A 19,528-nucleotide genomic window follows, 5' to 3' on the forward strand; every position below is an offset into this window, starting at 1 on the left:
CTCTCCTCTCCTCTCCTCTCCTCTCCTCTCCTTTCTTCTCCTCTCCTCTCCTCTCCTCTCTCCGCTCCTTTCGGGGCGAGCGGACGAGAAAAGGCGAGCGGTGAACACATCCCGACGGCAGCCTCCGCAGCCTCGGCAGGGATGCGGAGATGCGGGGATACGGGGCGAGAGGGAAGGGGGAACGGATAGATTGGATGGAAAACCTGAAGCTCTCGCCTCGCGTATCTCACCGCCAGCTCTCCTCGATTCCATCGGCTTCGGGTATAGGACTGGTATCTGTATGCGTGTGGATGGGTACGGGATATGGTATAATGTGTGCGGTGGTATCATCCGCACGTAAGAGAAACGCTGACATACAATTAAAAACGAGCTAGTTTACCCGTCCGTTTGCATACGTGTGTTATATGTATAAATTTTACCCAAGTGCATAACTGCTTGCCATTCGTAAGAAAATACAACCACGTGTGCGTGTGATCGTTTTTGTACGCAAGCGTCAAATTACCGATAATAACCGATGCGTTTCGTGCACAATCTGCATTTTTTTTTACCAAAAATTACAAAATACTACGAAGTTCGGATCAACGGTTCGGTTTTCATACCTCACAGCAATTGTTTTCAATTTCATTGCGTATCGTTTACTTTGATGACAGCATGATTACGGTTTAAAACTCGACACAGTGATACGGTCGTGTAACGACACCTAATTTATCTCGCACCGTAGCGATATATCATTGAATAAAGTAACAGCCCCTTGACGATGGAAGAGATGGAGGGAAATGAGCCGGGCATTTTTTACCGCATACCTGATTCAGCGTTGTCATTATTATTACAAAATTCCCAATTTCGATGAAACATCGGAATGGAGATTCAAACATTGCATGAGCTACATCAAACTCGGTCCGTACGCCTAGAGTCTGTGTAATAATAATAGTTTGACTTGATTGCTAGCGAGTCGAATAAAGATAACGCTTCGATATGATACGGGCAGAAGCTTGCAGTGAGGTATAAAGGGTCAAGTGAGTTAACTAGATATGGTTAATTAAAACACGGCCGAAATCAAGATTAAGATTAATTGAAATTTTCGTTTAAATGCGGCAAGGGTTGCCGCAGGTTGAGGCGGAGAAATGCGATTCGGAGCAAAGCAACGACCAGACAGCCAGCCTCAGATACCGGAACGCACTGTTTTGTCTTTCAATCGAAAATCTCGGGTAATCTGAACAAAAGAGCTCCGGTCGTGTTCACTTAGCGTCGCTGCAGACAAAAAAGGCAAAACGAGGGGGGGGGGAGAGGGAGAGAGAGAGAGATACGGGAAGATGGTAGGACAGGCTCGAAAAGACGGAGAGCAAGGTAACGTTACACCGTGACGGTGCCTGACGTTCGAATCTCTCGCTTGAAACGCCATTTTAGATCCGCCAACGAACCTCGCGGAGGAATTGAAATGCCGAGAGTTCCCGCAGCGTTCGAGTTTAGGAAAAAAAAAAAAAAAAATAGACAGGAAGTGAAAACGATCAGCCATGTCAACAACACCGAACGAATTGCCCCAAAACATGATATGGGGATACGACAAGAGTACATAGTTTCTTTCTTTTTCGAACTCGATCGAACTTTTTCGAACGCTTTTGAACCACTTTAGCCTGCAGACGTGCGTAATTAGTTGGAAAAGATTCACAATTAGCGAAGAGCCGCTATGAGCGAAGCAAACGGTCCCTAAGATGGTGCACTGAGCAAAAATTTCATATGTATAGTAACTAGAAAAATTCAGCAAAACAGGTATCATTAAGAAAACTGTTTTAATATTTTTGGAATTACGAAAAACGGGGTACGCTTAACCATTTTGCGCTATCGTCGATCCTTTTTTGGTAATCGCAACGCAAAAGCAGTGTGTTCGGTTTACTCTACTTTTTTAATTAAACAAAGCTTCAACGTCAATTTATCGTTGCACAAGCATTAAATTTTCGCAACAGTTGCAAGAAAATATAGTAACAGTGATCGTAATGAGAAAGAATAGTAACGGATACTAGACTTTCCGGTAACAGCTAGAAAACTAGTTCTCATTTTCTACCTAGAACAATATTTTTCGACAGTGGTAAAAAATGAAGACAGTTACGGACTGAGCGGTAAACGGAACTAAAAATTTCTCTCAGTGTGAATTCCTGAAAGCTGGTGCAAGACGCCAGCTAGCTCAGGACACCCTGTTAAATTTACTCGAAAACGGCGACAGCCGCCTCGGCTTTGAAGTATGTTAATGACCAAATTTATCTGATAACTGGTCGAAGCAGCACGCTACAGCAGACGCAGGCGTACAAGATACCGCGAGGCGGGAAATTTTCGAGACAGGTATTGCAAAGGTGTGCGTGTGTCCGACAAACAACGCGGTTCCGTACCTCGTTATATTATACTCGTCGAGAACTCTGACGTAGGCTCTGTACAGCTACCGTGTGGCGTTCATGGAAGCAAACGGGGGCCAACGCGATGATGCTGGCTAAAAATACCCGCGAGTTTTACCTTATAACTTATACGGAGGGAGGAATGCAAGCCGTTGAGAAGCGAACGTTTACAAAAACAAGGGAAACGCTGACGCCGATGCTGCGGCATCGCCGAAATTAACGCCTCGATCACACGAATTGAGAGGCTGAAGAAACCCGATCGCGTTCTGTCGGGAACGTTAATTCCTTCCTTTCTGAATACAACTGTCGCGGATTTTTCAAACTCAATAGCACAACTGCTCCTAGGCTCCTCGATTCAACGGCTAACAACTACGGGCGTAAGCGTGATGTAAGGAAGTACGGTGAAACAATTCGCATACGTTTTATAAGTTGAATCTGTTAGAAAAAATATCCAAGGTAACGTGGTACAAATTTGACATTTTGTTCTTTAGTGTTTATAAATATTATTAATTTTGCAACTTTGGACTACACAAACTGGCATTTTCAGCAAACACAATATACGGAAATAAATAAGTAACCTATATTCGCGTGATTTCTGTGACTTCGTCTTGGATATGCACAGACCGAGCGAAAAATCGATCTCAGTCTCCAGTGCTAACATACCTTATTTCCTTTCATTCACGGGTGTAAGGTATATTCATGCATTTCAGAAATCACGAATCAATAATACCGAATTGAAATTAGGTAAGTGTCACGCCAACTTCACTATCCGCACAGACTCCGAATGCCCTCAGAGTTACACCATTACACATGATACCCATAACGCTAGTACCGAAATGCTACTGTAATGAAAACGAACCGTGTTCCTAAAACCCTTATCTCCTATACACATATTATATTCAAACAAGACTGTAAATTAACGTAGAAAATGATAATGAGTTTTTACATTTTTACGTTTTTAGGCGCAGCAGTTTAGAGTGCGAACGAACAGCGAACGGCACAATTCTGCTGGCATGCCTCCTATCGCGTGTAGTAACGAGAGTTGGCGCGAATGCACGGCACACACGACATTATGCCATGTCGCATTATACAACGGCACGCGTACTCGCAGTATCGAGGTACACACTTGACATGCAAGATTTTACTTAGCGAGGCAGGCCGGTTCATTTGCACGCAAATTGTCTTTTCGTTCGTTCGTTCGGCGTATATCCCGGCTAGCACTGGCTCGTCGAAGCGAGGCCGACGAGAAAAGCAGCAGCTCGTGCCACCCGGCATTTTACTCAAAATTACGTTTCTTATCTTACACCTATATATACGGGTATATAGGGGCTAAGTTCCTCTTTTAACACGCGGGGTGAATTCAAAGTTTCATCGATACGACGTACAAATTATTCCTTCAATTAAGACAAACTTAATTAATACGACCTCGTTAAATTACCGCACTTTGCGGGTCACTGTATATTGTTATATATATTACACTATCTCCTACTAGGTTTCAAGATTACATTCGATGGAATGTTTGCCAAACCGCAAAACACCGATAAGTAAAAGGGCCACCAAATCCAGGCGAATCGTAACGTCCGAATGTCACGACGACGCAGCGGAGTAAAGGTGAAAATGCTTGAAAACGAATCGATCTTTCAACTCGACTGTAGCATATAGACTGGTACGAGTCTGCGGGAGTCGTGACGTCACATCAGGATTCACCCGCGTGAATACACAAACAGCGAATACGCATCTTCGATTCTTACCGCAGTAAATCCGGATCGCACAAGCTCACACACAAAGCGTACCTCGGATAAAGACCCGATCGTTACTCCCTTACCTGTTCGTACTTCTCGAGCTCTTGGTGGTAGATTTGTCTGATTTGGGCCAGCTTCGCTCTGTAATCCGAGTGCTCGATGGCGTTGTCCGGTTGTCCGGGTGGACCAGCGGCCGCAGCCGCAGACGCGGACACCGCGGAACCAGCACCGCCTCCTTTTTCGGGTCCAGCAACGCCCTCGGCAATCAGCATGTTGTCCAAGCGCATCAGCTGAGGGTCGGGAGGTTCTTCTTCCTGTGTGTTGCGGAGGGAAAGAACTGGAAGCATAAAAGAAGTCGAGCTCGTTAAACGTTTCGTCGAGAGGTAGTTTTACGCGTCATGCGCGACGAAATATACGGTGTGTGAAGCTGTCGTTCCAAGTGAAGATGTGCTTGGAAGTGATCGTGATCAACGGCACTCGATACACGCGCGTTGTATCGACGGCGATTACAGACGCGAGATAAACGGCACTGCGGTAAAAATATTGATCTACTCCCTTCGTACCGTATACGTGTTGCGGAGACGAATGGATTTTCTTTTTTCCGTCTTGTATGTAATCAGTCGTAAGGCGTTCCTTGCAGATCCGTGAAAATGCCCCGTACTCGAATAAAAATAAGAGAAAACACTTTGCTCATTAGTCGAGCATTGAAGGAAATTATCTTTTATCGGTCTGTTGGAGCGTTCCGTTCGCCGTTTGTACTTCGGAGTTCGAGTCGTTCGCTCGTAATAAACGTATCAATTTTCGTTGCCTATCGAGAGGATGACGGGACGACGATTTTGGATGTTTCGCATCCCCCCAGCTCCCGCAGGAACGTAACGCGCAGTGGTTTAGCCGGTTTTAGTACAATGCGGGGGGCGCTCTCGCCAGTAACAGCAGTTTTATTGTATTTTTACGGCGCATGATGGACCTGGACGAGCCATAAAACCTGGAACCTTCACTGCTCCTCTTCGCCGAGAGATACAAGCCCATCTTCGCGGCACTACCCCCGCCTTCACGACGGTGTCAAAGAGCTCTTTCAAGTGAATGTCGCGCACTTTGACCGGCCGTAAACTTTGCGGATAGGAGATAGGAGTGGCGAATGGCAAATTAATACTTCCTCGGCGATAGACGCTCTACCCCGTTTTATAGGCACAGCTCTTTGCCCTTTTATTCTGTTCTATCATGAATTTTGAACATTACCAAGCGGTACGTTCTACTTTAAAACACCGGACAAAATTCTCGACTCGCGTGAGTAAATTTTTGCGATACCTGCACGGAGTGTAATAATTATACGAGGGAAAGGCAACCTCGTCGATGAAGCGAAGAAAGGATCGGGTAAAAATGTTGAAAGATTAAAAAGTAGATGGGCAGTGAATATCCAATTTTCAAAGAAGCGGAAATTTAATTTATAGAACTCAAAAATTTAGAAGTCAAAGTATAAATAACGAAAACCATAGAAAGGTCGGAATACAGAATGCTAAACTTTTTCGAATCTTCGGAATTCCACTCGATATTACAGAAGTGTGTAAGGATTATATATTTTACCGTTCTATGTTTTGACTTTCCTACATTTGTCCTTTTGCATTTCGAATTTCTGTAATTTTCAATTTTCTATACTTGGAGTTTTTACATTTTTGATAATTCCACGAATTACATTTTTGTGCTTCTATAAATCGGTTAGTCTACTTTTTCACCATAATGGAATATACACACAATAGAAGAATATAGAATTTTCCAAGACATGAAAATACAATTCGTAGTATTTCAAAATATAGAAATTCAAAAAGTAAAAATGTCGAAAGCGAAAATCCGCGAGAATCGTCGAGATTTTCTTTTAATGCGTGTTAAAATTATATTCACCAGATTTTCGCATGGCTGAAAATTCCACTTAATCCTACAGTTTGATTCTCACCCACGAAAGAAAATAAACATATATAGCCATGGAATTTCCCGATCGTTGATTCCGAGTTCCATGTCGACGTATTTGTATCGACATTTGATTCATTTTTCTTCCGTACATACGACGGCAAGTATTTATTAAATTTTTATTTTTTTTTCATCGAGATTGATGACTGCACGACGGAGGGGAAAGGATGAGACCGAGTCACTGCAGAATTGGACAGACCGACGGATGGATAAGCAACTGATATATGGCTATTCACAACGGGACAAATCCCATAGGAGGCAGGAAGACAATGCGCGTAAGAAAAGATGAATAAAAAGGCGTACGAATAAGGATTGCATTGAAAAAGATTGTAGAAAGCGTGCAGAGATTGAAAAAAGGAAAAGTGATAAGATGTTGATAAAAATATTTAAGTCGGTCAAATAAATTCGTTGCATACAATTGAACTGCATTCAAGGATGATACGTATTTTTTTTATCAAAACGGTCGTCAAGGTGCAAACTTGCATTTTATCGAACGATATGGAAGTTGACATCGCGATAACATTTTTTATTCTTCTGCGGTGAACGGATATAAACGATATAAAATCCTCGTCAAAGTAGTAAGCTGCAGAGCACAGTAAAGAAAGAGGGTTCAGCGGTAAGATCTCTGGACCCGAGTAGCGGCGACTGTTGCGGGTTTAGCGCGTTGTTAAACGGTTTAGGTATCCAGTAAACAGGTTTATTTCATTCGTTTCGAAGAGATCGTTCGTAGCTAACCGGCAGATTCGAGTTGGAGATCGTTTTGCTTTTAATCACGCACTTAGAACCGGTAAAAGTACAGACGTAAAAACAAAGAAAAAAAAAAGAAAAAGAAAAAACCGAGATGGCAGTGCGCGGTCAATGAGATAAATCGGAATTGATCTCGATTTACGATTTTATTAAACATTAATTGTTGCTAATTTCACCCGCTACCGATAAAGCGAAATGGGTAACTTGTTCCCCTTTATCGAACTCCGACCGTCTCCCCCCGCATTCTAAAGTAATAAAATAAAGTGTCGATTTCCCCGGTTGTGAGAATGAAAATTTATGAAAATTACTCGCCGAACGTATAACCTTTGTAATATATACACTAGTGATGTAACGAATACTCGCATTCGCATCCGCATTCGCGAAAATCGTGCGGATATTTTGCGAATGTAACTGTCGCAAATTCTTCATATTTTGCTTAGATGAAAATTGTGAAAATAATATAAAATAAGATAGTAAAAAAAAAAAACATTAATTTGACAATGAATTTTTCTCGTAAAAGGTTTTTCTTCACCGTTCGAATCACACCCTAGTCTGAAAATTAATTTATTTCTGTCACCAATTTGTCGTTAAATAATCAAGCAAACAATCAGCTTGGTTCGAATCAGCTCCGCAATTTCTGAAATGGTGTACCTGTCAGTCGATAACAATTGTCACAACTTTTAGCCTCAGAGAAATGGCGCTAGATTAAAAAATGTACATTCGCATACGCCAAACTTAAAAATTTACATTCGTCACATCACTAATATACATACACTCGCCTGATCAGCTCTGCTTCCATTCGAAGTTTTAGTGAATCTCGAGCGAAAAGAGACTCCCGTACATTTGTGTAAGCGTCCACGGCTGCAGGAGGAATCCTCAGCTCTGCAGGCGGGCGACCGTGAAATGAATGCAAGAGGGTAATGCATTTATACGAAGTGTAACCCTGTCTCTTCCCAACTAAGGCGATTAACTTCTAAAGCGACTCCCGCAGGACCCGAGGTGTAAAAATTTCGAAATTATGTTCCAGGCTTCGCTGCCTACAGGCAGCCACGTTTGCCGATTCTGTAGTAACTAAACTTTGGCTAATCTCACCCCTCGGAGTGCCGCGGATATTATGGATATATACATATTACATTATACTCGATATATTAGCTGCAATTTATGTGTCCGCGCGCAGATTGTTATGCGTAATTTATACACCGGGATAATTCGTAGGACAAGAGAAGAAGATACGGTATTTATTCAATTTTGATTTCACGCAATTTTGACACCGATGCAGCGAAAATTAGATCAGTAGTTTCGTTACAGTGACAGAGTGAACGCGATAAAATTGGCGTAATCATAAATCTCATATATATATGTGTGTACTGCAGATTCGGCATAGATGTTAAACCTCTGATTTATTTTTTAAACCTATAACTCTGGCGCTATATTATAAACGTAATCCGGAAAGGAATGTTGAATTCAATTTTTTTGAAAAAAGAAAGATCAACGGTGTATCAATTTTCAATTCACGTTACTGCTGCGAAGTTCGCCAATTACACTCTCCGTACGTTCGTTGTTCGTGAAGTATTCAGAGTCGCGAACTATAAAGCAAAGCGATAATAGTTATTGCAACAAACTGAATTCAAGTGACGTGTTATTCAAAGAAGAAAAAAAAATAAACGTAAAAAGCGAATCGTCCAGGGCCTGCAGGTAATTGAAATTCATGGCGACAGATTCAAGATGTACGAGTACATGGCAGGTCAGAGATGACAATACCAATACGGCTGCACTCTCAACGAGTTAACCCATCGTAAGCGGCACTGTAACTGCAAGCGGCCGCAATTAACCGTTCGGTCGTATAAACGCACGAAATGGTCGTGCAATAATTTTGACAAGCGCTGGAACGATATCGGGAGGGACAAACTATGAAAGACGAAGCGACGACGAACGTAACGAGCAAAAACTAAACTGCGAAGAACACGTTTGTTGATATTAATCGGCGAGAGAGGGGGAGAGGGAGAGAGAGATTGATTGAACATATCGTAAATAAATAAATAACATAAATTACTAGCAATTGAATATCTTAAAACTAGGCTCTCCTTAGTTTACAATATACGAGAGAAAGAGAAAGAGAGGGAAAGAGAGAGAGAGAGAGAGAGTAAGAGAGTACTCCTTTCACCCAATAATCTGGCCATTAGGGTGTTAGGCAGGTCCTTATGCTCCTGGCTGCTGGCTGCCGGCGGTTGGCGAGGGGTTCTCCGGGGTCCGGGGTGTTTCGGGGTCGGAGGTCCTTACAAGCACGTAAACTTGGTTTTACTGGCAGTTAAACATTTTACGACAGAGACGGTCTGCCCCGCGTGTACATAGCGGCATCACGGTAGGTGCCACCTATACGACGCGGGAGCGACTTGCACGATGCAAGGGTGAAGGGGACGATGTTGATCCTTGCTGAATGCAGGAAGCCCCCCTCCTCCCCCGCCATTCATTCGTCCTGCATATCCGACGGTGAATAAGGTTTCGCGATTCCGTGTCAACTACGCTAATTTACCGGCCCGTTTGACGCCAGGGGAATTCCTTGCCAGCAGCAATTTTCATATATTTTCTTTTCTTTTGCTCCTTTTTCCATCCTTGTTATTCATCTTTCCGAGAAAGGATATATGGATGACACCCGAAATTCGTCGTCGCGACGTGACGTCACCGTGAGGATAATCAGAATTATTATACACGTTACACGTTGTTACTCAAAGAACTGAAGGTCAAACAGTTGAGATAATGTATCATAGTCAGATATTGTATGCCAGTGGAGTCCTGCGACTTGAGAAAATCGTGTATTGTAACTAGAGTATTTGAATTGAATTGGTTCAAATTTCATAAGCGTGTCGAGTACCGATAACCCAGATTTACGGATATGGTAAAAGAGAACTGCGGAGACTCGGTTACACGTTTCGTAATACTGCTTTTCACGTGTACAAGATCAATTGGCGTACAATGCGTGAATAAGATTACAGCACCGGCAGGGAGAGAATGAAAGCCGATCGCTTGGTCCAGCTGAGAATCTCAATTTCGTCGTTACAATTAAATACGAGTATATCTACAACAATTGCCGGTCGCGTTCAATTCCAAGAGTACGATTAAAAATGAAGAACAATGCATGGGGGGTATATTGAAAGGGATGAATCGTGTTGTTCATGGTTTGGTCTTGCAATGCGTTCGCTGAAACTTTGCGCGAACCAACCCTACACATTCGGCGTGGTTCCGTAATACAATATGAATTTGTGTAACAGTGCAAGCTCGTGGTATTGATCTAAATGGCGAGCATGAAAGCAATTAAGATAAGGGGCGTTGCAAAGGGTTGGGTGCGCGCCCGTCGCCGGTCTGCCTGCCTGTGCGGAGATATCTAAGCGACGGAGGGAGAAAGGGAGAAAGGGAGAAAGAGAGAAAGAGAAAAAGGGAGAAAGAGCAGGGGTGGAAAATTCGTGTACATTAATCAAAGAGGCTTTCGCCGTTTTGTTGTATTAGAAATTGGGCAATTTCAATGGATACGTAACCAACAATAACGTGCACGGTGTTACCTGTGTCTCGAAATTGCGCATTGTCTCCCTTGAATCCGAATGTCGCCATACGTACAGAAGCATATAAATTCGTAGAACAGACGGACACACCTATTATACCTGTTATACAGTCGTCCGAGATTAAGGACCTATAGCTTACACAATATTCTCTGCATTGACAAGTCACGGCGAACAATGAAATTTAATTTAAGTTGATGATATGCGTCATGTATAAATTAGTTTCCTGTTTACGCACATGTCAATTACGTGTATCTGAATAAAAAAATATTTAAAAAATACGTAGTTATCGAACAATTGTTTATAAAATAATAGTCTATTTCAACTAGTGTAAATTTGAGAAAAGAAAGAGAATAAATATCAAATTTCCGTTCAACAACAAACCTGAATAGCGAATCTTTTTCTCATATAAATACGACTGCAAGGGAATTCGATAATAGGGGTAAAAATATAATGAATGTTATGAAATAATAATCGATTGAGTTTTATATCCAAAGTGATATTCACACGCCAAAGTGTGTAATAAAATTCGTAAATCTTTCGAGCGATGAAAGTTTATTTTTAGTAGCCTTTGAAAACGGTGGATGTATAATACAGGGAAAGAAGCGCGGATAAAAATCGTACAGATAAGAGTTATATACGTATTATACCGGCTTTGTTTTAGTCTCGAGACGATCGAAAGTGCTAATCCCTCTCCCCCGAGCCGACATTAAGGAGTGAAAACTTTAATTACAAAAAGATTTGACCTCGTAATGATCGTAGGGATATATATTTAAATTCGTCTCTACCACCCGGCAGCGTTTCTTCACCCCTCTTCAGTTTCCCTCATTTTAAACTGCCTCCGGCTGAAATCTCTGAATCCTGCAGAGCAGTCGCCGAACGAGCGAGCTTCGAGACCTGTTCTTAATTAACTCCGGCGAAGAAGATACGGGGAAAAGAAAGGAAAAAAAAAATCACGAGGAAAAGAGGAAAAAGAAAGAAAGAAAGGAGAAGAAAAAAAAAAGAGAAAAACTCAATTTAGGTGGATTCCGCGCCAAGTCCTGCAACCTAATCCTAATTCCTTCGTAAATCAAAAAAAGGATAGAATATCCCATCTTGCACCCTTGGTGTCAATATCACTCTCTCCCCAAGCGGCTGCCCCTTCCTTCCTTTTCATCCCCTCCTCGCATTCTCTCCATCTTTCACATTGAGAAATTCAAGCTGTGCAGGCCGCCGGGCTTTCTCGCCAAAAATGACCAAGTTTTGCCCTGAAAAACTGCATATCTAGAATGATAGGCGTAATACGTACGGCCTATAAAGAACCTGTGTGTTAAACGTCTGAAAATGGGAGTGAAAGCTTATCAGAAACGTTTGTGAGAAATTGAACCAACATAATAAAGCATGCACTTATACCGTATGTGACGCTTCACCAATCGCAAAAAGTTTGCACTCCGAGCTTCGCAAAGCAGGACGAGCGGAGGATGGAGAAGTAGAAGTGACAATCAAAACAATAATAACACGATAAAAGATGGTCTTGTTCGGGGTGTAATGACCTTTTTCTATATCTATATACTATTTATAATGTGTGTGTGTGTGTGTGTGTGTGTGTATGTATAAATAGTCTGTGGTTACAGTTGCCGGTTAAAATATCGTTGAAAAATAGATCGAGTTGGTGGCTGCATCAGCACGGACGGTGAACTTGGCGTTATTTGTTTTTCATAAATCAAAGGGTGCGTAGCTATCGCGCCGAGTCCCTGCGAATGTACATTACAATATAACGCGGTATAAAAGGCAACGGGTGCTTCGAACGACTTCAGTTTGCGCGATGCGGGGAAAAGTGTGAGGGAGTGAGAGGGAAGGGAGGGGGAAGGGCCTCAAGAGTCAGTGCCATAGAAGGGAGAGGGAACGGATCTTTTCCAGTTTTCACCGCCTGCAAAACCTGCCCAGCTCTCCTCTTTTCACCCGACCATGGCAGCCCACCTTTTTCTCGCATGCAAACCCGGTAGTGCAGAGTGAATGAGGAACAAAAGGCACCGCCGATATATACTCCGTGTCTAGAAATCGTACATCATACGTCATACATCATAGATAGTATTAAAGTTCGAAACCAAATTTTCGATGTTCGGATGTTCAGAAAGCGACGTCACCCAAAAATTTTTTTCTCTTTACGTCATCGATCTATAGTAATCGTCGACGACGGAAATTCCTCAGTCTGGAAACCACCGCGCAGTAGAACGGACGGGTGAAAATCGCGCTCCGCAGATTTCGAGTAGATCTGGTAAAACACTGACAACGAGTAAGCGAGCGTAGCAAGCGCACGAGCACAAAAACCAGCTACACTAGGCATCCGACCCCGAGCGAGCTTTGGCGGGCGAGGGTTTTAAAGCTAGTGGTATATGTGTAACAAGAAGGCGAACTCGGTCTTTTCGGACCGAGTGTAAGTTTGTAATACGAGTCGAAGGTGAGCCGAGGACGAATATCGCAAATGTCGGAGATGAAAAAACTGTTGCCTCCTCGTTGCACACGAATCTTTATGCAACAAGAGTGTGTTACGCGTTCTTTCACAGAGCACGAAATTGAGGTTAGAATCGCGACACCGCATGCGCGCAGTGTAGAAAAGAGTATTTTCAAAACACACATGGAAAAATGCGTAAAACATGTTCACGTAACATAAAAATTATTATCGAGTTGGGTTTTATTTTCACTAATTATTTATTAAAAGAGATATTGATAATTTTGAATCGAGAAGGGGTGAAATTTTTACGGTCCCAAACAGCAGCTGTGAGATTTGGCAGCATCGCACATGTGGACAGCTTTTGGCTCGTCACGTTGTGTTGACAAGCTTTCGGTTTCTGCTTCTGTCGGATAATCCGTACAGCGTTGCCAAATCTCGACGTATAACACGCGAGTCAAATTAGTGAAAGACTGAAATTTTATTCGAGTTGATTCGACTAGCGCAGTTCCCGTAGAACCTCCTTAAGCTTCGAGTTTTGGCAAAAGACGACGTTTCAGCGAGCTGTAAGACGCGAGTAGTTTTAACGATTTGATAACAGACATGCGGAGAGACAGGAGGATGGGAGGGTTAGCGAGTCGGTGGAATTCGGATGATTTGCACTTAATTTGCCGGAGACTCAACACGTCGTCAAATAAGCAACCCCCTGAACCATTTGGCGCGTTCCTGTCGCGCCTCGTCTCAGTTTCATTAAAAGACCCTCTCCTCGCGTTTCTTCCTGCCAATGACGAGCGTCAGCCTCGCAGGTTTGCCGACGGTAAGTAAACGCGAATCGCGATCGGCTGACACGCGTGTATAATAATGCGCAGAATTTATGTAGATACGTAAAATCAGCTATGGTATTATTCTCCAGACTTCCCGATTAGAAATAAAAAAAATACGAGTTCGGAAACGCATAATTCAGTCAAAGGATTGGAAATTTTAAATTCTGAAATTACATGGAAACTTACTAAATTTCAACACGAGGTTAAAGTTTTAATATACATATAAATAACGAAATATTGAAATAAAAAATCACTATTTGGCAGTTGTATACATATATAATACTGTTGGCCTTTGAAAGAATTTACAAGTTAACAAAATATATGAGTATATTTTGCCTTGCTGAGGTTTACTAAAATTTTTTACCATCTCAAAGTTGCGGAACAAATGTGTTATAATTTTTCATAAACGTACGCGATCGTTGTAATAACGTTACCAACTTATACACTTCGATCATATACATCAATTTACAAACTGTTTTTGACACTGAAAACAGCGAGAAAATAGAAGCTTAAAACAGGGAACGCGTACATTCAAAGTATAACGTAAAAACTCTAAGCGGTCGACGATGAGCCCTGAAAAAGTGACGCAAGAAAAAAATACCCCATAATACCCATACATCTCTATATGTATACGAGTACCGAGTAGAGAAAATTTTTTCCACAACTTTTTCTTTACACAAACATCTGTTGGGAAAATGCAGCGTGAAACCGTTCAGTTTTCAACTATAAATATATTATACGTATATATATTTTCAAAATTCAAGAAGAAAATATTGTTCCAAATGACGAAAAAAAGATGCTGTTCAAGTTTCAGCTCTTAATACTAATATTCAGCGGTGCCTCATCGCGATTTTCTATTTCCAATTTAAATAACATGGGACTTTTTCTTTACACCTTGGAATTTTATAACTCGTCAACGCATTACTGTACCGATAAGAGCAGAACGTATTTTTGAAGGGAATTGAACGCTGTACAGAAAAGATCTGTTACCATTTTATGATAAATCTACTTCTTCAAAAGTTATTTAAAGTCTTTAAATAATTTTCGAAATCAAATAACTTTTGAAAGAGTAGATTCATCATAAAATGACAAGAGGCCGTTTTCGCAGAGCGTTCAATTGCCTACAAAAACACGTTCTTCTCTTATCAGTACACTAACGTTTTGACGAGTTACAAAATCCCAAAACTTAAAAGAAAAAAAACTTCCCTTATTATTTAAATGAGAAATAGAATATCGCGACGAGGCACCTCTAAACATTAATTCCAAGAGCTGAAACTTGAACACCTTTGTTTCGTCATCTGGAACGAACATATTTTCAACTTCAATTTAGAAAAAAGTCAATTTTTTCGTTACAGTCTAACGTACGTTATACATGTATGTCGTGTAATACTTGTGCAAACATCTACAATGTGTACAATGTTATCTATTACGATCTACATTGCTAATTCACCTGGATACAGGTATCTGATATTTATGCAACGCATCGTGTACGCGTTACACACAATACACGAGGGGGTTTATCTCGAAGGGCGGTAAAGCTCCTCGAATCAAAGATTACGGTAAGCCATGTATTGCGTTTGAGGCAGAGCTCGATAATCAATTTCTATAAATGTAATCCGGCAATCAAATTTGTAACGCGTGTCTGCGGGGCCCTGCTAAGGGAGACGAAACCCCCGCTGAGAAACCCATCGCGGAACGAGAGAAGAATATCTCCCGCTGAGGCTGAGGGCCCGAAAACACAAAGGGCCCCCTTTAACATAGCCGAGAAACTCATGAATATTAATTTGATATATATGTATACCTACGCGCCAACCGACCGCTCAACTTATTTTTCTGCCGCATTTCATCCGCCTTTTGGGTTTAGGGTTGGTCGAGATAGAGCTTGAAATAGCTGGTCGGTCGGCTTGGTTTACGTTGATTTACGCATACCAGGCCCGTTATTGTCGCATTTCTTTTCATCGCGCGGTTACTAGCAAAACAACGATTGCTAAGAAAATGAATAATTATAGTTCTCCCTGCGCGTTTCTCATTATATTACTCCGCAAACGGAGAAATTAATTTATCAAACAGGTACAGCGAAAGAAACGCTTCGACTCGCGAAACAAATTATTATTTTGATCGATCGCCGGTCGGTTGAATGAAAAGAAATAAAAATAAAAAGAAGCAAAAATGTCTCCACCATTGAGAAGAGTTCTGTAAGAATTTTACGAAACCAAGTAAATCTAAATTGCAATTATTATTTCTTGAAAGGTACGTCTTCTGTTTTATCGGCGTATGGAACAGATTTTCACGTTTTTGAGTATTTCACACGGCGCGGATCCTTCTATTTCTTCCGATCTTTCTTCATTTTCATCACCACCTTTCCTCCACCGGTGTGTTTACCTTCGTCCTCCTCCTTCTCCTCCTTCTGGCTGATGATTCCCTGGCCCCGCGGAGACGCGGGGTTTTACGACGTGTTTTACGCGATCAAAGGCGAGCCGTAACAATTATTGGGCGATTTCGCGGCAGTAAAATTCGCCGTCGCCCTCTGCTTCGCAAGTCAAGGGGTCGGCTGTAAGGCTCGTCCTGGCCTGCCGCATCTCGAGGAGGGTATGAACGAACATCCCGCAAATTTGCTTCGCGCCATCTGATCCCAATTACAATTTTAAATGATAATAATATACCCACTTATCCCCGTCATACACGGAATGTACTTTTTTTTTTCTTTCTTTTTGCAACGGTGTTATCGCAATTTCACACTAGGAAATAATCGACCATTTCACGGAAATTGCAGAAACGACAAACGACGATGTCAGTCCCAAATTCGAAATCGACAAACGCAGATAAATCTTGTTGAATTGTTGAATTTACCAAACACGTATAGGAGTTGAGAAATATTTTTATCCATGCAAATAAAACTTTATGATACAAATTTCTGTTCCGACCTAACACTTTTCTGTTCAATCAGCTGACGTTTCTTTGCATATAAAGAAAAAAAAACATTTCTTTCGCCATAATTGGTGATTTTTGTTTTACCGAGCAATCGGGCAATAGGAACTCACTATTATACGGTATTTATAACAAGGCCAATGTTGAAACGCGTCATAAAAGTAGACAAACAAAGTCTGACGAAAGAGCAGAACTAAATCTGGATTATTTAAATTGTACCGAATGATTCGTTAACCCGCAATTCACACATTCACTATTTTGTAGCAATCGCTCAAGTGTCACACCTTTCCACCTTTACACCAATTGCATCATCGATGCATACGAATATAATCTGTATACTTGACCGGTGATACGCCTGCAAGGTGATTACGAAACAGACGATAGAAAAGGCTTGCGCGGTATATTAGAATAAGTTGTAAGCATATCCAAGAAAGAGATAACCCGCTGGAGAAGAGCAAAGGTGACTATCTCTCGAACGTTATATTAAAGAACTGCGGTCTGGTCTATAAAAATGATGTCATAAAATGAACGGGGGAGGCTTAATAAAATCTTGGAAGACAGAGTAAGAGAGGGGATTCTTATTGCTTGGTAAGTCCAGTGTTTCCGCAATATACACACACCAGGTGTATCCAATGTCTCTTCGTGCCGACCCGGTTCTTAGGTTATGCGTCTGTGTGTGCGAGGATGTACCATCGACGGTTCTTGCGATGACGTGGTCGGCGTAACTTTAGAAAATTACTTTCTCAACCTTACGGCTCGAATATTCTTTTCGGAAATATGTACTCTCAAATCTTTCGTTTATTTAATTATTTAGGCAGACGGAACGGATAATTATTTCCGTATAATATATTCGATAAAAATCAAAACGTGTCATTATGTGCCAGACATGTCTTCAAATCATTTGAAACTTCAATTTCAAGCATATTTTAACGAAACACGGATCACCCGTTCGTGGAGTATAACTGATAAATACACTTGATACGCAGAAAAAGTCCAACACTTATCCGCGAATGCGATCTTGTACGTATAACGTGATTTATTTTTGCCGATTCAATTACGCCCCCCTCCCTCGAGGCAGGGGTCGGCCAAGGAAGTGCGAACGACGGAAGAAAGTAGGCGAAAGCAGCGGGGAAAGATTTTCAGTTGGTTGTTCGATGTGCAAAAAAATTTAGATTCAGAGGTGAAAGAAATTTCCTGGAGATTCGATTGGTTCATTTTAAAAATAACTTTTCTCACATGTGTGCCTGAATATAATTAATGCGTCGACGAATAATTAGTAACAGCGAGTAAGCGATCTGTACACGTAATATTACGTTTGTATAAAAATATTGTCCGTCGTTGAGGAATATCCGGCATTAAGAACAATATTAACGTGTAAATTGTGCTTCTCGAGATTTTTCGACTATCCGTTGTTGATAGTTGTCCGTTAAGAGAAGTTTCACTGTAACGATGATCGCCGCAAAGGTAAGTAATAACAACAACAACACCAACGGTTGATCGCCGTCGTATAACGGGGATACATTTAGAAAGGATATCGTAAAACCGGCATGCGCGCTTGATAAACCGTTTCGAATTAGTACATAGAAGCACTTTAATTATACCGTATGTAGGGTAAATTTTTAACCTCGTTAAGACAACGTCGTAAACGATAAAACGCGCCAACTTCCTTCCTCGCCGTTCCGCGTAGTTACATTACAAGCAGGTATATCTACGCATTATTACAGACACATCCAAGCATAGAACGACAGAAAACCGTCATCGCGTCACGGCACGGGCACGCCGTTGCGAATACTCGAAAACATACCCACACCCACCTTTTCCGAAAACTTGTCAATTCCCGCTCTTTCTTATCACCCTATTTTATTTCTCTCGAGTTTAATTTTAATTCAATCTTAATTACTTTCTTCGTTTAATTTCATCGGGTATCATTCGTCCGTATGACTATACATCCGATGGATGTCTCGTAAGAGACGTATACCTATTTCGTCGTCACTGCAGGTACGAGAAACGCAGGCGAGGCGAGCGAAGCGAGTTTATTTTCTCCGAGCGTATCGCATGTTCGTACCTCCGTTTCGTCCTGTTCTATATGTATAATATATATTATACACACACACACACCCACAGGGACACATAAGCGATACGCGATTACACATGTGTGTACTGCAGCGAAAAGAGACTCACACGGTGCATACATAGGTACGTATGTATGTGTGTGTATATGAGTGTACATGCACATATATATATATATATATATGTATATATATCGCCGCGCATGCATGCCGTCCTCTCTCTCTAATACCGGAGAGAAAAGTCGCGCAGTTGTGTGTGTGTGTCGGTTCGTCGGAGAGCCACTCGATCAATACACCACGTAGCCTCCTGCTGCCCCAACCCCCGGAATCCACCACCACCCTCGGCTCCGCCGCCCCCGCGGGAAGGGGATCAACGGAGAAGACTGCACTACACGGGCAGACATCTCCTCCTCTTCTTCTTCTTCTTCTTCTTCTTCTTCTTCTTCTTCTTCTTCTTCTTCTTCTTCTTCTTCTTCTTCAATGAAGGGAGATGAAAAATTAGGTTTTATTTTTCTCACCCTGCTGCAGAGTCTCGAGGCATAAGCGATTGATAAGACCGTTGGATGATCAACCGAATAATTGGACGAATGAAGGGAGGAAGATGGACGAGTATTATATACGGTAACCATTCTTGTGTATTGTGCTTATTAGTTGCGGTTAGTTATCGTGTAATAACGAGTGCGGATAATGGCGAGAGAATTTTCGAACTTTCGTTATTTTCAACATGATTTTCTCATCGTTGCAAATACTTGCTTACCTGTGACCTATTGAACTCGCTGTATATTACAGCTGCAAGAATGCGGTTTTACACCTAGTTTAAAACTGTCTATTTTATTACGCAGCTTTATTATCCGCGTGACGTCGGAGAACGAATGAATCTG

At 41.7% G+C, this 19,528-nt stretch overlaps 1 protein-coding gene across 9 annotated transcripts in view; it reads right to left on the reverse strand.

The window, feature by feature from the left end:
- LOC124178829 (homeobox protein extradenticle) overlaps positions 1–19,528 on the reverse strand; it is a 61,008-nt gene that overhangs the window by 17,652 nt on the left and 23,828 nt on the right. For all 9 annotated transcript variants that reach the window (XM_046562548.1, XM_046562549.1, XM_046562544.1 and 6 more), the window contains one exon: positions 4,213–4,466. In XM_046562548.1, the coding sequence (XP_046418504.1) occupies positions 4,213–4,466 (254 nt within the window). The remainder of the gene's footprint in view (positions 1–4,212; positions 4,467–19,528) is intronic.

Source organism: Neodiprion fabricii, chromosome 3 (assembly GCF_021155785.1).
Source record: "Neodiprion fabricii isolate iyNeoFabr1 chromosome 3, iyNeoFabr1.1, whole genome shotgun sequence".
Taxonomy (NCBI): domain Eukaryota; kingdom Metazoa; phylum Arthropoda; class Insecta; order Hymenoptera; family Diprionidae; genus Neodiprion; species Neodiprion fabricii.